Source organism: Cervus canadensis, chromosome 12 (genome assembly GCF_019320065.1).
Source record: "Cervus canadensis isolate Bull #8, Minnesota chromosome 12, ASM1932006v1, whole genome shotgun sequence".
In the NCBI taxonomy this organism is placed as follows: Eukaryota; Metazoa; Chordata; class Mammalia; order Artiodactyla; family Cervidae; genus Cervus; species Cervus canadensis.
In genome coordinates, this window is record NC_057397.1 from 76,741,480 (window position 1) to 76,761,350 (window position 19,871).

The following is a 19,871-nucleotide window of genomic DNA, read 5'->3' on the forward strand; positions in this document are numbered from 1 at the left end:
CCAATCCAGCATTCTTCATTGATTACCCCATGGTGCTGAAGAAAATTCTTGAGAGTCCCTTGGACTGCAAGGCGATCCAACCAGTCCATCCTAAAGGAAATCACTTCTGACTATTCATTGGAAGGATTGGTGCTGAAGCTGAAACTCCAATTGTTTGGCCACCTGATGCGAAGAACTGACTCACCGGCAAAGACCCTGATGCTGGAAAGATTGAAGGCAGGAGAAGAAGGGGGCGACAGAGGATGAGATGGTTGGATGACATCACCGACTCGATGGACATGAGTTTGAGCAAACTCTGGGAGTTGGTGATGGACAGGGAGGCCTGGCGTGCTGCAGTCCATGGGGCCGCGAAGAGTCGGACACGCCTGAACGACTGACAAGCAACAGCAAAGGCAGGTAAGCTGTCTCTGGTGAGAAGGTTGGGCGAGAAGCATGGTTAATTTCTTGAAGCCCTTCAATGACGTGTACACCCTTCCCAGTTCACTGCTTAGGGAAATGATGATTTCTATCCTGGCAGTCGGGGACGTGGACGATATAATAAAAATGCCGGCACCCTTGCGTAGTAGCCTCCCCGCCCGTGCCCAGGACCTCGCAGACCAGCTGTGCGCGTCAAGGAGGGGCCCGCGGACCAGACCCACAGGCTCAGCCAGCGCTCAGAGTCGCCCCGCGGAGTGTTGATGTTTCCCTCTCGGCCCCGCCCCCGGCCACGCGGGGATCGGCCACGCCCCAGGTGGGCGGGCTCGCCGGGCACCGCCCACCGCCTCCCCGCGGCAGCCAATGGCGTGTGAGCTCCGCACCGCCCCCAGCAAACATGGCGGGGGCGGCGTCAGTGCGGGCAGGCTGGGGCTCGGAACCGAGCCCACGGCGGACCGCGGAGACTGAGGGCGCGGCGCGGGCCATGGAGGGGGGCGGCGGCGGCGACGGCGGGGCGCGGCAGCGCGAGCTCGAGCGCATGGCGGAGGTCCTGGTCACCGGCGAGCAGCTGCGGTGAGGCGGGGGGCCGTGCCGCGGCTCGCGGAGCGCCGCCAGCCCGCGCGCCCGCGGCTCCACTGGCCCCGGCTTCGCTGCGGCCGGGCAGGCGCGAGCTCGCGGGGCGCGCGGGGCTCGGGCGGGGGGCGCGCGGGAGGCTCCGGGGTCTTGCCAGCCTGGCCCCCGGGCCGGGGCGAGGGGGCATGGGCAGCCCGCAGCCGGCCTCACCGCAGCCCCGTTCCTGCAGCCCTCCGCTACTCGGACGCGCTGGGGGCGCGCGGGGCGGCGGGGGTCTCGGGCGGCGGGGGCGGTGGGCGCGCGGGAGGCTCCGGGGTCTTGCCAGCCTGGCCCCTGGGCTGGGGCGAGGGGCGCGTGGGCAGCCCTCAGCCGGCCTCACCGCCGCCCGGTTCCTGCAGCCCTCCGCCGCTCGGACGCGCGGGGGGCGCGCGGGGCGGTGGGGAGCTCGGGCGGCGGGAGCGGGGGCCTCGGGAGGTGGGCGCGCGGAAGGCTCCGGGGTCTTGCCAGCCTGGCCCCTGGGCTGGGGCGAGGGGCGCGTAGCAGCCCGCAGCCGGCCCCGCCGCGGCCCCGGTCCTCCGCGGGGAAGCCGCCAGCCCGCGACGCCGTCACTTAAAGTGCAGGTTTCGCGTCGCTGCCCTGAGCCCTGGTGTCATCATCCGTGAAGCGGGGCTGATCACGGCTCCCCCCGAAAGGATTTATGGACCCGAACGGAAGGCTGGAAACCCCGCGCCTGTGCCGGCGTCCGCACGCGCCCGTGGGTCGGCGCCCGGGTCCGCAAGGGGCGTGAAGGCTCGTGTCCCGCCCCGTCCCCGGGCCCGCTCCCAGCGCACGCCTCGGGCGGAGCGCACTGGCCCGGGCCGCTGCGCCCTGACTGCGTCCCCGCGCCGGGCAGCGGCGGGGCCTCGGGCTCAGACCCCATCACTCCTATCCCGTCGCGGTCCTTGGATGCGTCTCTGAGGGTTGTGCTGACGGTCTGACCGGTTCCGCAGCTGCTGGGCTTGTGGTCTCAGATCGGTTTGCCAGGGAAAACAGAACTCCTTGGCTTTAGCGTCAGAGCCACTTGCTTGTGGGCCGCTAGTCCCGTCAGACGGCATGCGCGCCTCTGCCTTCTCCTTATTGGCCTGAGTCTCCAGGTTCGTTTTGGTGTGTGAAACGCTGGTTTCAGAACCCGGAGGAGAGAGACCCTTGCAAAGATCCCTAAAGGTTTGGGAACCACTTTGCTTGCTGCTCTTAGATTGAGGAAGCAAATACTGGAGGTCAGAATTAATTGAGTTAAACGTTACGAAAGGCAAATTGCACTTTATATTCCTTGGTGGTTTTTAATATATAGCCAAAATTCAAGAGAATAAAAGCTTCTTTTCCATCAAGAGATTTTCTAATTGAAAAAAAAATCAAAGTAAAACTTTTCTGATTCAATTTGAAACACTAACATTTTAATTTATCAGCTCAATTGAGTGCGTTTCACTTCCTTTTAAGAAATGGTTAAAATGGTATGTTCTAGATTATGTGACTTTTACCACAATAAGAGACATTTAAAAAATACATCACATTATGAAAGATTGTTTTCCAAAGGATACTCGAACTATCATCTCAGTGATTAAAAAAAAAAAGTAATAGTAAAAAAAGTAAAATATTGCATGGTGCCTCTCCCCAGAAAGCACTTTCTCCTTCAATCACAGGCGTGACTGCCCCATCCTTAGGGGGTCCCCGGAACACTTCCCCTCTTTCCCACTGCACCCCTCTGCACTGAGGCCAGGTTTAGTGTAGGAAGACAGAGGGCTTCCTCTCACTCCGGTTATGTAGACCTGGGTTTGAACTTCTGCGCAGCTACTTTGTTGCCAAGAGTCAACATTAAGTTGTTTTGAGGAAAACTTTAAAGCCCCGTGTATCGGGTTTGCTACTTTTACTGGTGCCGGAGGTCTTGGACAAGTTACTGAACTAGGAAGGAGGGCTGATAATGGAACCTGCCTCGTGGTTGTGATGAGGGTTCAGTAGCTGAGCTGGTGCTTGGAGCAGTACCTGTCCCGCACTCAGCACCATGCCAGCCTTAATGTGACGGTTCTGTGACTTTGGACAAGTGAACTCACTTGTCTGGGCTTGTCTGCTCACCTGTAAAAAGGCAAGATAAGCACCCCACAGGGTTGATGACTTTCCTCTGGGCTTCAGGTATTAAGGAGCATTCAGCTGGGGGTTGTCGTAGTTAATGAGGTTATTGGTCGCCTTGCGTCACCCCACGTGCCTTCCAGCTGAGCCAGATCTAGCAGGAAGGCCTGCTTGCTGGCTAAGGACACCGGTTTAGAACCAGTTTGCTGGGGCTTCTGATTCCGGCTCCACCATGTATTAGTCCTGTGACTTGGGGACAGTTTGCTTAACTTCTTGGTGCCTCAGTTTCCCTTCTCTTGCAGGGATTTTGTGAGGATTGAGTGAGGAGATGCTACCTGTAAGAGGCTTAGTAAATATTAGTTGTTGAATTTTGCTTTGGAACCGTGTCATCGTTGCTTTTTAAAAATCTCTACCATCTTAGCACTGTGCCGAGTACCAAGTACACAGCAGTTCCTCAGCTGTTTGAATGGCTAGTGTATGTAATTAAATATACTACTGTAATGTTCAGAATTGAGGGATTTGAGTGGCCGTGCACGCCAGTGGCTTCTTGGTTACCAGAGGAACCTCCCACAGAGGAGTAGGGATGCAAACCTCCTTGCTGTCATGATCCAACATGTTTTCACATACTGCTGTCTTACAGACTGACTGTGGGGACAGACTGACTGTGGGGACTTTGTGATGTCCAGGCTTCCTGCCTCTGATTGCTTTACAGACACACACACAGAATTGCTCTCTTCCTTCTCTTTCCTTTCCATTGCTTTCTGGGTCATGAAAGATGAGGCAAATAAAAGTGGTGAGGAAAGGAGGCACTATGATTGGTATTGTAAATGCAGAATTTGGCTTCCAGGTCCAGCTCTGTGAATGCTATTTAACATTTGTTTATGAATGTATATATGGATGTTTCATATATGGATGATGTATTTATTTTTAACTATGTTTACAAGTGAGTTACTCGCTTTGGGCCTCAGTGACTGTGCCTGCAGAATGGGAATATTCTTCCAAGTAAGATTTGTGGTTTTGGATCAAATCGGGCATAACGTGGGAAGGAATTTTGTAAAATAAATCAATAAATCAAGAGTAGTGGTTGCTATGATTATTATAAGCTCCAGATGTGAAACTGGGGGCTGGCTCCACAGTCCTGACACTTTGGTAAGGGCAGCTGATTGCATAAGGGTATGAAATTGAGTAACATTTAAAGACATATCCTGCTTTATTTTCTAGCCTGACTGTGGAATCGTTTTCCTAACCTCTTTGTGCTTTCCCTTGTCCTAAAAGATTTACTTCCTTGCCCAGTGTATTTGCATGTTTTAATATCTTTTTTTTTTTTTTGAGTGACAAAACCTTAACAAGAGCAGGGTTTTGTTTTTTTTTATTAATAAAAATTTTTTTTGACATATGTATGTATTTTTGGCTTTGCTAAGTCCTCGTTGCTCTGTGGGCTTTTCTCTAGTTGTGGTGAGCAGGCTTCTCGCTGTGGGGGCTTCTCTTGTTACGGTGCATGGGCTTCGTTGCTCTGCGGCATGTGGGCTCTTCCCTGACCAGTGATCGAACCTGCATCTCCTGCATTAGCAGGAGGATTCTTTACCACCGAACCACCAGGGAAGCGCCATATTTTTGTATCTGAAAAATGTATATGGATACCACTTCATATCCCCAGGATGGCTACGATCAGAAAGACAGATAATAACAAGTGTTGGCGAGGTTTTGGGGAAATTGGCACCCTTAGACACTGCTGGTAGAAAGAGAAAATGATGCAGCCACTTTGGAAATCATTCTGGCACTTCCTTAAAGACACAACATAGAATTACCATGTGACCCAGCAATTTTACTCCTAGGTATATATTCAAAAGAAATGAAAACACATGTCTATATAAAAATTTCTACACAGACTTTTGGAGTGGCATTTTTCCTAGTAGCCAAAACCAGGAACAACTCAAATGTGTGAGAGCTGACGAATGGGTTAATTGTGTGTGATATATCTGTGCAAGAAGTGTTATTCGGCAGTAAGAAGGAGCAGAGTACTGATAAAAGCCGCAGCATGGATGGACTTTGACTCATGCTAAGTGAAGGAAGACACAGAAGGACACATGTCTCTGACCCTCTGACGTGACGCGGCCCAAGCCGGCAGATCCGGGGAGGCAGAAGTGGAGCCGGCGGCAGTCGGGGGAGGGGAGGGTGGTTGCTGGTGGGTGCAGAGCTTCTCCGGGTGATGATGAAATGTTTTCAACTTGACTGTGGTAATGGTAACATGACTGTGTATATGCTTAAAAACCACTGAATTGTGGTCATTCAGTGGGTGAAGTAGGTGATGTGTGAATTATATCTCAGTAAAACTGTTAGACAAATGCATTTGGATGACACGTCAGAGTGATGAACGACAAAACATGAAAACTTTTCAAATAAGCTTTTTGCTCTCGTTTTGGATTGGCCAAAGAATGCAGTGATATTTATTATTAACTTGATAACAGCATGACTGTCACACCAGATGCGATGGGACTGATATTTTACATATATCTTTTTTTATTAAATTTATTTTTTGGCCACATGGCACATGGGGGGGTCATAGTTGCCTGACCAGGAATCAGACTTGTGCCCCTGCATTGGATGTGCAACATCGTAGCCACTGGCCTGCCAGGGAAGTTCCTGCATGTATCTTTTTACAGCATTCTTTTTTTTTTTTACACTATCACTATTATTCTTGATACAGCACAGAGAAAACATGCCATAAATTGTCTCAGCACATTCTTAATTTGAAGATAATTAACTATATGTAAATCACTCATGATAGTGAGGCTTCATACAATAACTTTTAAAATCATTACTTGTTTTTATATGTTTATGTATAAATCTCTTATCTTGACATTTGCCATGCAGCCGTAATTATGACATTCTAATGACAACATCCAAAATCCACCTTGTTTCTTCTACAGGTTAATTCAGATATACTTAGCAAGAAAGTGGTTTGTACAGGAGCATTTAAAGAATCCCATAGCCTATCCCTGTTCTCTCTGTGGTGATGGTAGGTGTGATAGTAGTTACAATAATACTTGTGTGTGCGTGCTAAGTTGCTTCAGTTGTGTCCAACTCTTTGCGACCCCAGGGACTGTAGCCTGCTGGGCTCCTCTGTCTGTGGGATTCTCCAGGCAAGGATACTGGAGTGGGTTGCCATGCCCTCCTCCAGGGGATCTTCCCAACCCAGGGATCGAACCCGCATCTCTAATATATCATGCATTGGCAGGTGAGTTCCTCACCACTGGTGCCACCTATTTGTATGGCATTTATTGTCTGCCAAAAACTCTTCCAAGTGCTTATATGTATTAGGAATGTATATTAACATGGATTTTATATATATATATATGCCTTTAACTTTATAGCTACTCTGTGTAGAAGATATGCTTGTTATCCTCATTTTACAGATGGGAGAACTGAGGAGCAGAGTGTGTAAGCTGATTGGCCATAGATTATTCAGCAAGAAAGTGCTGGAGCTGAGAGTTCTTGCTCTTAAGCAAAATGCTAGACCTCAATTTAACGGTATCTCCAATGAGTAATTTAGAGGGTTAGGAAGTGTCAGGATGAGACCAATGCAAAACAGAATCATGTATATAAGACTGTCATATTCTGGTGTGATAACTTTTGCAGACAAGCAAGGAGACAGATGATTTCTCCCTTCTGCTGGGAAAAAGCTAATTAATTTCTAGAAGTGTTTATGTTTTGACAAGATGGAATGGTCACTTTCTTCATTAACTTTTAAACCGGGTATTCCTTGCCATGTGAAAACTTAATTTGAACTCCACTCATTCTGAATTTGTAATCATTTTAATGCGAAGATAAATTACAGTGCACTGTTTTGCCAGCTGTGAGGATGGGCGGGTGGGAAGGAGAATTCAGAATGTAATGAGGAATGCTTAATTAAGAAGGAAAGCGCTTTAAGCTTTTCAGTTATACTCATCTACCTAGACTAATATGCTAATTACAAAAATCTCATCCAATCATTAAAAGCTGGGTCCCTAAAAGCAATTTCCTAGGCAGTGAGCTTTAGCTAAGTTATAGGAAATTGCATTTCTTTCAAACTGTTTGATATAGTTGCCTTTTTTCTACAACAGACTGCCTTTCCAGACTCCTACAGGCTTGCTGTTGCCTTGGTCATAAAAACGTATTAAATCAATATTGAGTAGCTTTTCTGAATTTGCTTTGCCAATGTTAATGCAGTATGCAAACTAAAGGTAAAAAGTCAGCTGGTGGAACCAAAGGCCAATCTACAATGAAGTAAATATGAGATACGAAATTTAGAAATGCAGAATAGAACAAGGAGAAATACAGTTGACCCTTGAACAATGTGGGTGTTAGAGCACCCACCCTCTGCGCAGTCGAAAATCCGAGTGTGACTTTACAGTCAGAGTTTCTCTGTATCCCTGGTTCCCCATCCATAGATTCAACTCACTATGACTTGTGTGGTACTGAAGTATTTACACTGAAAAAAATCGAATAAAACTGGACCTGAGCCGTTCAAAAGGGGTCAACTGTAGTTCATTTTATAGCCCTTTGAACTTAAGGAACTTGAAGATTGGCTTAGAGCAGGGGTCCCCAACCCGGCCATAGACCAGGACCGTCTATGGCCTGTTAGGGACGGGGGTGCCCAGCTGGAGGTGAGCAGTAGCAGAGGAGCATGGCTTCACCTGTGTTTACAGCCACCCCGCCCCTCACAGCGCTGGGACCTGCTTACAGCACAGGAGACGGGAAGATCCCCTGGAGGAAGACATGGCAGCCCACTCCAGTATTCTTGCCTGGAGGACCCCTTGGACAGAGGAGCCTGATGGGCTACAGTCCGTATGGTTGCCAAGAGTCGGACACGGGTGAGCGACTGAACACACACACCCATCACCCGTCATGATACACACCCCATCACTTGTGATACACACCCCATCACTGTTATACACACCCCATCACTTGTGATGCACACCCCATCACTTGTGATACACACCCCATCACTGTGATACACACCCCATCACTCGCGATACACACCCCATCACTGTGATACACACCCTATCACTCGCGATACACACCCCATCACTGTGATACACACCCTATCAGTGTGATGCACACCCCATCACTGTGATGCACACCCCATCACTTGTGATACACACCCCATCACTGTGATACACACCCCATCACTCGCGATACACACCCCATCACTCGCGATACACACCCCATCACTGTGATGCACACCCCATCACTGTGATGCACACCCCATCACTCGCGATACACACCCCATCACTCGCGATACACACCCCATCACTCGCGATACACACCCCATCACTGTTATACACACCCCATCACTTGTGATGCACACCCCATCACTTGTGATACACACCCCATCACTGTGACACACACCCCATCACTTGTGACACACACCCCATCACTGTGACACACACCCCATCACTTGTGACACACACCCCATCACTTGCGACACACACCCCATCACTCGCGATACACACCCCATCACTGTGACGCACACCCCATCACTGTGACGCACACCCCATCACTTGTGACGCACACCCCATCACTGTGACGCACACCCCATCACTGTGACGCACACCCCATCACTTGTGACACACACCCCATCACTGTGATACACACCCCATCACTTGTGACGCACACCCCATCACTGTGACGCACACCCCATCACTTGTGATACACACCCCATCACTCACATCACTGAGCTCTCCCTCCTGTAGATCAGCAGCAGCGCTAGGTTCTCAAAGGAGCACAATGATTGGAAGGCGCTAGAATCATCCCCAAACCAGCCACCCTCCAGTGCCGCCCTCCCCAGGCCCCAGGGAAACTTACCCTCCACGGAGCCGATCCCTGGTACCAGAAAGGTTGGGGTGTTCTGGCTTAGAGGATGTCTGTCTTTGAGAGTGGCCCCTCTCGGCGTCCATCAGTATGGACACTTAGCTCTCCTAGACGTGGTAACCAAGGGAAGAGCAGGAGAGCTGCTGCCTAGATGCACCTACTGAGATGTAGAGATCCAAACGGAAGGAATATGCCTCTATATTCCTAAACAGCACAGAGGATGTCCTGGCGTCTGGGAAGTTACCACCTATTCAGATAAGAAAGGGGGGGGTGCTTCAGAAAATGGAGAGTCGCTCTATTTGGGGTCGAGCGGAGGAGCTGCATGTAGAGCTGAGCTGCCTTTGAGCCAGAGGCTTTTCCCGTTTACAGACCCTGTTCCGTGAGCATCTTTTCCGCTTCGCCCCTTGCATGCAGGGGCAGCTCGCACAGACCCGGCACACAGCAAGCTCAGCAGAAGGTCCCTTTCTTTCCCGGAGAGGGAGCCTGGGAAGGTGCTTTGTCATTTGCAGGAACCCGAGTGCACATGGAAGACAGTGTGTGCTCAGTAAATGAATGTGGAATTATTTCACACTTTTCCGCACTTATGTAAGCCTGTTTCTGAAATGACGGCAGTGTTGCTTATGAATAATATGTTTGTGATGACTTTTCTAAAAGGTCAGCGTTGGTATTTAGATCCTGCCTTCTGACAACTTTGGAATCGGTAAACCCGAAAATAAGTCAAATGCCTCCCCCTCATAGAAGAGAATAAGAGGTGGTGGATGACTCTTCTCTCCTGTAATTTCTAGTATTTGTTTGGATCAGGGACTCACATCCCTTTATTAGACAGTGGCTCTTCAATGGTTGGTGTCTCTGAGTTTAGTGATGAGGAGGAGACACGGGGAACAGTATCAAGCCTTCTCATTATGTACTGAGGAGAGAGGTGGGTTCCAGGTCTGGGATCCCTGTCCCAGTGTTACGAGCTTTAGCCACACTTGGAGGCTTAGGTCTGTGACTTTTATGGATTGTGAGACTCTGGGAGGCCCCGGTGGGGCTGGGCTGGTAAACGGCCGTGCCCCACGGCGCCGCCAGCGAGGGCGGCAGGGCCGCTCCCTTCCGGGCTGAGATGGTCCACACTGGACGCGGGGACTTACCGGGTCTGCGTGAAGAGTCCCCGTGCTGTAGCTTTTCAGACGTTTTTAAGGGTGACGAGGAGAGGCGAGACGGAGAACGAACACACGCCGGGGCGCGGGGGACAAGATGGCCTTTCATCCGTGCAGTTTTCTGATAACAGCTGTTGCCGGGATGTAGCGCGAGCGGACGAACGCCGAGGCCTGCAGCCGGAGGAAGCCCACGGCAGCGGCTCAGGGGCGTTGGCAGCCAGCGTCGTCAGAGCAGGGCCCGGCTCTCTCCACTCGGAACCTTTAGCTGTCGCTCGTGGCTTTGTTCCTGTTGGTGCATGCGTTATTTGCTCTAACCTTGATGACACTGCCTCCCTGCCATACTCGTACCCACAGATCTCTGATTCTGGGCTTTACCCCGCGGTTCCTCTCGTGGAGGCAGACGGTGCCCAGTGCCCACTCAGGTCCTGGGCCTTCCTCTGATTGCCCAGCTGTGTGAGCTCTCCCTTGGGTGCTGAAGCTGTTCCAGCTCCACCGAACTGGGCCTTGGGCTCCGTGGCAGAGCAAGTAGGCTTCTGAAGGATGCTCTTTCAAAATGCTCAGAAGCTTCTCCGGTCACGACTTAAAGTACAAGAAACAAAACGTCAGCGTGAACATCCTCTCACTAAGGTAAAGCCGTGCCTCCTGTTATGCTGTTTTCATTACGGTTACGTTACTGCCTGTGCTTTTATTATATGCGAGGTTTCGCTGTTTTCTAACAAGTTGTAAAATTCTGGAGGAATACACTATGAGTGGTGTGGCCCCAAAAAGAAGAAGAAAAAAAACAAGGAGGAACGGGAAGGGGGTAGTGCGGAGATGTATAATGAATTGCTGGTTTAAGAACAACAAGGGTATAAATGGGGGCTTCCGACTCAATTGGTAAAGAATCCGCCTGCAATGCAGGAAACCCAGGTTCGATCCCTGCATCAGGAAGATCCCCTGGAGAAGGAAATGGCAGCTCATTCCAGTATTCTTGCCTGGAGAACCCCATGGACAAAGGAGCCTGGCGGGCTACAGTCCATGGGGTCACGAGTCGGACACGACTTACCGACTAAACCACCAGGGTGTAAATGTGCAAATTTGCAAAGAAGATATAGTAAGAAAGGGCTGTTTTTCCATCTTAAAAGAAGATTGAGCACATTTTCAGTTGAGGATCCTGGGTTAGTTTTCTATCAAAAAGCAGTTCTATTTATAAGGTTGGTACACTGTTTATAAAGAAAGCTGAGTGCTGAAGAATTGATGCTTTTGAACTGTGGTGTTCGAGAAGACTCTTGAGAGTCCCTTGGACTGCAGAGAGATCCAGCCAGTCCATCCTGAAGGAAATCAGTCCTGAATATTCATTGGAAAGACTGATGTTGAAGCTGAAACTCCAGTACTTTGGCCCCCTGATGCGAAGAGCTGACTCATTTGAAAAGACCCTGATGCTGGGAAAGATTGAGGGCAGGAGGAGGAGGGGATGACAGAGGATGAGATGTTTGGATGGCTTCACCGTCTCAATGGACTTGAGTTTGGGTGAACTCCAGGACTTGGTGATGGACAGGGAGGCCTGGCATCCTGCAGTCCATGGGGTCACAAAGAGTCAGACACGACTGACAGAATGAACTGAACTGACACTGTTTTCAGGCACATATACAGAGTCCAGTAAAGTGTGAGTGTTTTGAATTGTAGAAATCCTGTTTTCCTTCCTGATTCCTTTCCTCTCATAGCTCAGCTGGTAAAGAACCACCTGCAATGCAGGAGACCTGGGTTCGATCCCTGGGTTGGGGAGATCCCCTGGAGGAGGGAAAGGCTACCCACTCCAGGATTCTGGCCTGGAGAATTCCGTGGACTGTATAGTCCATGGGGTGGCAAAGAGTCGGACACGACTGAGCGAGTTTCACTTTCACTTTCACTTTCCTTTCCTCTTCTCCAGGAGGAAAGGCGAATGGGGTAAACTTGCATCCTATTTTCATTGACTGTTTTTATAGAAATTCTACTTACCTTTGCTCTTTAACGTTTCCATAAATGAAAATGACTTTCACCAAATGTATTCACTGCAAAACCCAGAGGTTTATTCTGTGTGGTGACATAAACTGTTTTACATTGAGATGCCAAGTGCCTCTTATATCATCTTAAGTTAAGCTATAATAAGCTTGATAAAATAAGACTTGACCAAAGCTCCTACTTGTACTATTTTCTTCTTAAAAACACAATAAGACTCAATTTAGAGATAAAGTTTTAAGGCAGTTATCTGATGCATAACTATGATTCATTTTCCTTCACATTTGTTGGAATTTACTTTGTTAATGACTGTATTGTAGACTCTGATAGTCACACCTAACAGTGGGTAAGACCTGTCTCTATGAAAGAGGATGAATAAACCTTGGTTGCCACGATAAAAGACACTTACCCGGCTACTGTACTTGGGAGAGTCAAACGTCATCATGGAGTATTTGTGAAGTCGCTCAGTCGTGTCCGACTCTTTGCGACCTCTTGGACTGCAGCCCACCAGGCTCCTCAGTCCATGCGATTTTCCAGGCAAGGATACTGGAGTGGGTTGCCATTTCCTTCTCCAGGGAATCTTCCCGACCCAGGGATCGAACCCAGGTCTCCTGCACTGCAGGCAGATTCCTTACCGACTGAGCTACAAGGGCGAGTATTTTAAGGACATTCAAATATGAGGAACATGAGTGAATCACAGCTTTTCCCTCCAACGCTTTATTGTGAAAACTTTCAGACATGTAAGTGTAGAGAATTCCACAGTGAATATCCTTGTCTCCTCTGCTCAGATTTCACAGTTAACATTCTGCCGTGTTTGCTTTATCACATGACTATCTTTATATCCATCCTGTCTAGTCATCAACTCATCTTATTTTTTTTAGCATTTCAGAATAAGTTACAGACAATAATACACTTTTTCTAAGCCTTCAACATGGAATTTACTAGCTTGTAGTATTTGTTTATGATTCTCTTTTTTTAATTTGAAAAAGAGTAGGACTTTACTGATTCACTAATTCTTTTTTCATTGAAGTTGATTTGCAGTGTTGTGTTAGTTTTCAGGTGTATAGCGAGTGATTCAGTTGTATTTATGTATATATTCTGTTTTCAGATTCTTTTCCATCACAGGTTATTATAAGATATTGAATATAGTTCCCTGTGCTATACAGTAAGTCCTTGTTTATCTGTTTTATATATAGTAGTGTGCATCTGTTAATTCCTAAACTCCTAATTTATTCCTCTCCCCCACCTTCCCCTTTGGTAGCCATGAGTCTATTTGTATCTGAAGGGTTACAGTCCATGGGATGGCAAAGAGTCAGACAGGACTGAGTGACTAACGCTTTCACTTTTCACTCACATGTGTCCATTTGTTTAGATTCCGCATATGAAGTGAAAGGGAAAGTCGCTCAGTCATGTCTGACTCTTTGAGATCCCATGGACTGTACAGTCCGTGGAATTCTCCAGGCAGGAATACTGGAGTTTGTAAACTTTTCCTTCTCCAGCAGATCTTCCTGACCCAGGAGTCAAACCGAGTCTCCTGCATTACAGACGGATTTTTTACCAGCTGAGCATGTAGGTGGTATCATATGATATTTATCTTTCTCTGTCTGACTTACTTCACTTAACTCTAATATTCTCTAGTAACATCCATTCTGATGCAAGATTTTTTTTTTTTTTTTGAGATAAAACTTATGTGATGAAATGCATCCTTTGATGAGTGTTGACTAAGACAGACATGTGTGAAACCCAAACCCTTATCCTGATATCTTTGAATGCTTTTGGCGGCAAGAAACAGCAAATCAACTCAGACAGTATGTTGGCCCCATAACTGGGAGTCCAGGAGGCGTGAATAACCAGCCGATGCCATGTGAGTGTGTAACTGTGTGCCTTCTGAAACAATACTGTGTCCTTCGAATTAAGCTGCTCAACTCTAGACTTGTCATCTATGGGGTCCTTACCTCCCTTCCCTTTCCAGAAATGTTCAGCAGAAGGGCGAAGCTGAAGGAAAGGTTAGACTTTACTTTTTGAGCCAAAAGTTGTTTCTGCAGCGGCATGACAGGCTCTGTTATCCTGCCATATCCATGCGGGATCCCTCACAGTATCTTATCACTAATTCCGTAAATAATTCCCAAACCCCGTCTGGATGTCAGACAGTGGGTTAGGTGCTGGGGACGGGAGGAGGATCTTCATTTCTCAGGCCTCCCTCTGTGATCATTTGCATCTCTCAGCGTTTCTAGCACACTTTTGGCCTCCTATGGATCAGAAACTTTATTTTTCACTTTTATGGTTTATGGTTTCCAATTTGTGAAATACACCAAGTGCAAAATAATAAAAACATGACTCTTAAGATAGCATTTCTGGACTTGCTTCAGGCAAGGGTCCTTTGTTCGTTTGTATTTGTCCTGCAGCAGAATTAATTTCAGGAAGGGGTGGATACCCCAAGGGAGTGGAATCTGCAAGGATGCCAGTGCGGGGGGCGGGGCGGGGGGAAGCACAAGTAGCATATATTACATGAATCTAATGTCTCAGGTGTCTTTGGATAGTAAACTTATTTTAAAACCTGAACACACTATAATTTAATACATTCATATATTTACAATAAATGTAAAAATTGAGAGACACTGAAAATAAATTATTGAAAATCGAAGGATGGGGAGTCTTGAAGATGCTGTCGGGCATTTTGGCAGAGAAGGACACTCAGAAGCGGAAGCCACGCTTGTAGTGTAAGGGACAGACACTGCCCCGGAAACTCCTGCAGGGCAAGAGGGGGCAGCGACCGAAGAGAGACGGAGGCCGGGGGCCTGGGACGCCAGGCGCTGAGAGGTGATGACACCAGGCGACAGGAAGCCTGGTCGTCAAGGCCACGGTTTCCCGGTGGTCACGGATGGAGGTGAGAGCTGGACCATAGAGAAGGCTGAGTGCCGAAGACTTGATGCTTCTGAACTGTGGTGTTGGAGGAGACTCTCGAGAGTCCCCTGGACTGCAGGGAGATCCAACCAGTCCATCCTAAAGGAAGTCGGTCCTGGGTGTTCATTGGAAGGTCTGATGCTGAAGCTGAAACGCCAGTACTTTGGCCACCTGATGGGAAGAGCTGACTCATTTGAAAAGACCCTGATGCTGAGAAAGATTGAGGGCAGGAGGAGAAGGGGACAACAGAGGATGAGATGGCTGGATGGCATCACTGACTCAATGGGCATGGGTTTGGGTAACTCTGGGAGTTGGTGATGGACAGGGAGGCCTGGCGTGCTGTGGTTCATGGGCTCACAAAGAATCAGACAGGACTGAGCGACTGAACTGAATGGGCTCCTCTTCCCTAACAGGCTGGGGTGGAAGATTGGTTCAGTACAGACATCTTCTCATAGCGTGTAGGGAAGTTTGATACAAAAGAGTTAGAGATGATGATAGTCATTGTTGAGCAGGGTGATCACAGCGTGTGTTTTTACAGTGAAGAGAGGGAGAGTTGGACAGTTTAGGCGTTCACTAAACAATAACAACGGCACAATATCAGGCCTTGTTCTGTGCATTTGCATGTACTTACACTGTGTTATTGAATCCTGATGATAATTCTGTTATCCCAATTTTTAAATGCAAGAAACTAAGGCATGAGCACTTTGACCCAAATCACATAGGCAGTAGATACAGGAGCTTGTTGTTGAATCCAGGCCCCTTGGGGTTGTTGTTAGATGCAAACAAGTATGGAAATAACTCTGTAAACTATAAGAAGTGAGGCCCGTCGTCTTGCCTTCAAGTCACAGACTAAGCCAGGTGAATAGGGGCATTTTAATAATATGTGGGGGCAGTGTAAGAGGAGTAATGTGTTGGAGTGGTTTAAACAGTGACGGGAATTTCTTGGCTTACGTGATGTTGAATTTCAGAGGTGAGGCGACTTCCCGTGAGAATCCCAGGTCTGTTTCTCTTGACCTCTCTTGATTCTGCCTTTCTCGGTGCTTTTACTTTGCCTTCGTGAAGGCTGCTTCTGTAGCCTCTGGGGGCCGCCAGCGCCAATCCAGATCGAGGAGAGAGGCCTTCCTGAGGGCCCAGGGGGGAGGCTCTGTGCTTCCGCTTTAGGGGTTCAGGTCTGCTCCCTGGCCAGGGAAATTCTGCATGCCACAAGGAGTGGCCAGAAAGAAAGAAAGAAGCCTGAAGAGCGGGTTGCCTGCCGTCAACCATCTATGGAAGTCTCGAGGAGCTGTCGTGTTCTCGAATCATCTTGACTCACAAGATTTAAGACAGAGCAACGTCCTTCGCTGGCTTACCCATCTGCAGTGTTGCAGCAGGAAGGATGGTGTTACTCTGACTGCCTTAAGTTGAGCAGGACGCCTGCCCCCCACTTGGGGTTACAGGTGGGGTCACAGCTGCCATACTATGGTGAAGGATTCATTGAGTGTTCGGGGGATAAGCCCAGTGTCCTTCATAAAAGATTATTTAGGCTCAGTGATGAGGAAACACTGGAAAAAAATTGTACAGCGTATGATGTCATTAAGGCCAAATTTTAGGGGAAATAAAGTTGGGAGGTAGGGAGCTTACAGAGAAGAAAAATTGCTCACAGAAAAGCCACAGGAAGATACAATTTGGGAAAGGTTAGGAGACACTGGTGAGGCTTCCCTGGTGGCTCAGTGGTAGAGAATCCACCTGCCAATGCAGGAGGTGGATGTTCGATCCCTGGGCCAGGAAGACCTCCTGGGGAAGGAAATGGCAACCGCTCTAGTATTCTTGCCTGGAGAATTCCATGGACAGAGGAGCCTGGTGGGCTGCAGTCCATGGGGTTGCAAAGAGTTGGACACGACTGAGCATGCACACAGGCAGGAGATGTTGGCATGTATCCTGGACACTAGTGCTTCCAAAGTCCTTTTCCCTCTAAACCTCCCAGTCGTGACGGTCACCTGCTCACCACCCATATGCTCCCGCACTCACCTCCCACCCCTCGCCACTGTCTGAATTGGAAGAGATGCCTCTGGTGTTTGGGTTTTGCTTAGTAATAGAAGTAAAATAGAACTCTCAACAGATGACTAAATTGGAGGTGGCTCAGGTTCAAATTGCAGAGAATGATTGTTGCCTCACTTGGGTTTTGATCTCTTTCCAAGTAACACCTCCACCCAGAAGGACTTCCAGCCAAAGCTGTAGAAAAGTCGTCTCTTTGTTTCAGCACGGCTGCTTTAGGAATAATTAAGTTGCAGGCTTTCTGGGGAAGCTGCAGAAATTTTCTTTACTTACATAACTAAGAAAGGTCTTTCAGTTCTTGCATTTCAGTATGTATTGTTAGTGTTTTCCCTGCCTTCTCCAGGAATTGGAAATAGGAAGTACGTTCAGTGATCAAGAAGGCAGGCTTTTTGCCACTGTGAGGAAGATTTAAGAGCTTATATCTCATTGCATGATTGCATTGACGTCACAATAGTGACTTTGGCGTCCATTTTGTACCACATCTTACCATAAAGATAACTAACAAAAATAAATCCAAATTTATTCTTCTGGTTTTATTCTTAGGTAATAACTGCATGAGTTTAGCTTTTTAGTCTTCAGAATGGGTGGCGTGTGCAGCGTTGCAGTAAACCTTTCGCCCTCGAGTTCTGACAAGGAACTGTGATCTAAATTGGAACTTTTACGCCTGTGCCGGCTGCAAAAGAGAGACGCTCCAGAGAAGCGTCCTTGGAATCTAGGAAGCTGGGCTCGGAGCCAGTGAGTTTGCTATGTGTTCACCGTTTGCTGACTTGGCAGGAATCAGGGCTTTAAGCCGAGAAGAGCAGAACGTGATTACTCAGGTCTTTATCATAATTTACAGTTATGCCTCTCAAGTGGAGGTGTAGTGGTTAGGGCCAGGAATTCCTTAGAAACCACGATCCCAACGTACCGGCGGACAAAACCTTCTGATTACTTCCAAGCTTAATGAGCCAGAGGGCTTGCTTCAGTTGTCTTTCTGCAGCGCCACTTTGGGTGGTTATTTTGCTGCTAGATAACTTGATTTAGGGAAGGAGAGGAAGTTGGTCTGGCTCTTTGTCAGCAGTTCTGGAAGAATGTTTACTCAGGGCGGAGTTTGAGCACTGTGAGAATTCGGGATTATCGGAACCTTTTCAGTCCTTTGATGTCGTGCCTACCCAGCAAATGCTCCTTAGCTGACCTCCTGCCCTCTGCCAGAGAAGGCTGCTCATGGCCAGGACTCGGTGTGTGCCTCCCAAGTGTCTAAGTGTGTGGGTGGGGAGGGGTGGACCCCATTAGCGTTGCAATCATACTTATGAAATCTGACATACGTTTGGGGAAATCATTGCAGTCCTTAGTGGTGGCTTATGCGAAAAAAAAAAAAAAAAAGATTTTTTAATGAAATTTAGCCTAGCATTCCTTAAAAGAACATCCCCCCAATTTTTTTTTTTGTTGTTTTACTCTTTAGTCAAAAATGCTCCTCTTGATAAGAGCAGAGCAGTAGATTTTAAATTATGTAGCTTGGGGCTTTCTGGGAGACAGGCCTTTATGGAGATTATAGTACAATATGTAAACAAGAAAGCACACTGATTTAGAGCTGTTTGGTGGTCTATTCAGAGATGTGTTCAGAGGTTAAATCTGAGATACTCAGCGTGTTGCCTAAAACCGCATGGACTGGCAGATACTCACTGTTTCCCCGCGAGGCCTTGAGAACAGCGTCTTCTCTGTGGGCCGGGACCGCCAGGAGGATTAGTACCACCAGGAGGATTAGTACCAGCAGGATTAGTCAAGGCAAGTGTGTTTCTCACGGGGCAGATGTGTTCTTCTCCAGGAGCCTCACGTCCAGTTTGATGGGCCTCCTGGAAGAGGGTCGCGGTGATTGCCTCCCTGCCTCCTCTTCCCCTCAGACTTGGGAATGGAAGGTGTCAGCAAAGGGCGACGCCTTCTCATTTTTTTTGTGGCCATACCACAGGGCGTGTGGGGTATTAGGTCCCCGATCAGGGATCAGACCCCCTGCACTGGAAGCACAGAGATTTCACCGCTGGACCACCAGAAAAGTCCACCAGCTTCGGGAAGAGAGCGTCCAGCTCTCACTGCCAGCCTGTTCTCGTGACTCAGGAGAATGGGTGTCACGTCAGGCTGTCTGCAACCCTTGCGATGTTTGTCCTCCTTGTGTAGTGAGCGGGGAGAAGGTGAGTCCCGTGGTTTCTGGTGTGGATTAGAGAACCTCTCCTGGGGTGACACGTGGCCCTCCACCCCCTGATTGTTCCGGAGTTGGGCGTGAGCGTGAGGCGGCCTGACGCGCCGCGTGGTTCTGCTCCACAGGAAGGCCCCTGACCCCCGCTTCCCAGCCTCCTGTGACGCAAGCAGCAGCATGGCCTTGTCCCTGGGCTACAAGTGATGTGGACTCGGGCGGCAGGGAGCCAGAGCTGGGGAATACCGGATGCCCTGCCCCGAGGCCTGCAGGGCTGGTTTGGAGTTGCAGCCTCTCCTGCTGGGGAGGACCAGGCTCCGGTCCAGGGCAGCCCCCCTGCCGGCAGGGTGAGTGGGCCTCTTCGGGTGCCGTCCACACACGCTGCTGCGTCCTTCCGAGGACTCTCTGAGTAACACGTGGCACCTTATTCCTTAGACCAGACCTTCTCTGCCTGAAGTGCAGGAAGAGGCGTTTCAGTGCGCCAAGTGCATTTTGATTTACTCTGAAGTTTTGAAACAAGGACTTTAAACTTTACCTTGTTTTATAAATGAGGGTATTTAGTTAAAAAGTCAAAGTTGGTCAGGTCTTTTAACCTCTGGCCCTGTTTTTAATTGCTTAATACCCAGCTTCCTTTTGCTGGGACCTTTGAAGTTTGACTTGCCTCTGAATATTCTGTGTTGGGCAGAAATTAAACTTAGATACATATT

The 19,871-nt window shown here is 48.7% G+C and overlaps 1 protein-coding gene across 1 annotated transcript in view; it reads left to right on the top strand.

Annotated features, from left to right (window-relative positions):
* Nucleotides 1-262: 262 nt before the first annotated feature.
* DEPTOR (DEP domain containing MTOR interacting protein) overlaps nucleotides 263-19,871 on the top strand; it is a 106,700-nt gene continuing 87,091 nt past the window's right edge. The window contains exon 1 of the mRNA XM_043483335.1: nucleotides 263-987. Within this exon, the coding sequence (XP_043339270.1) occupies nucleotides 812-987 (176 nt within the window). The 5' untranslated portion in view covers nucleotides 263-811. The remainder of the gene's footprint in view (nucleotides 988-19,871) is intronic.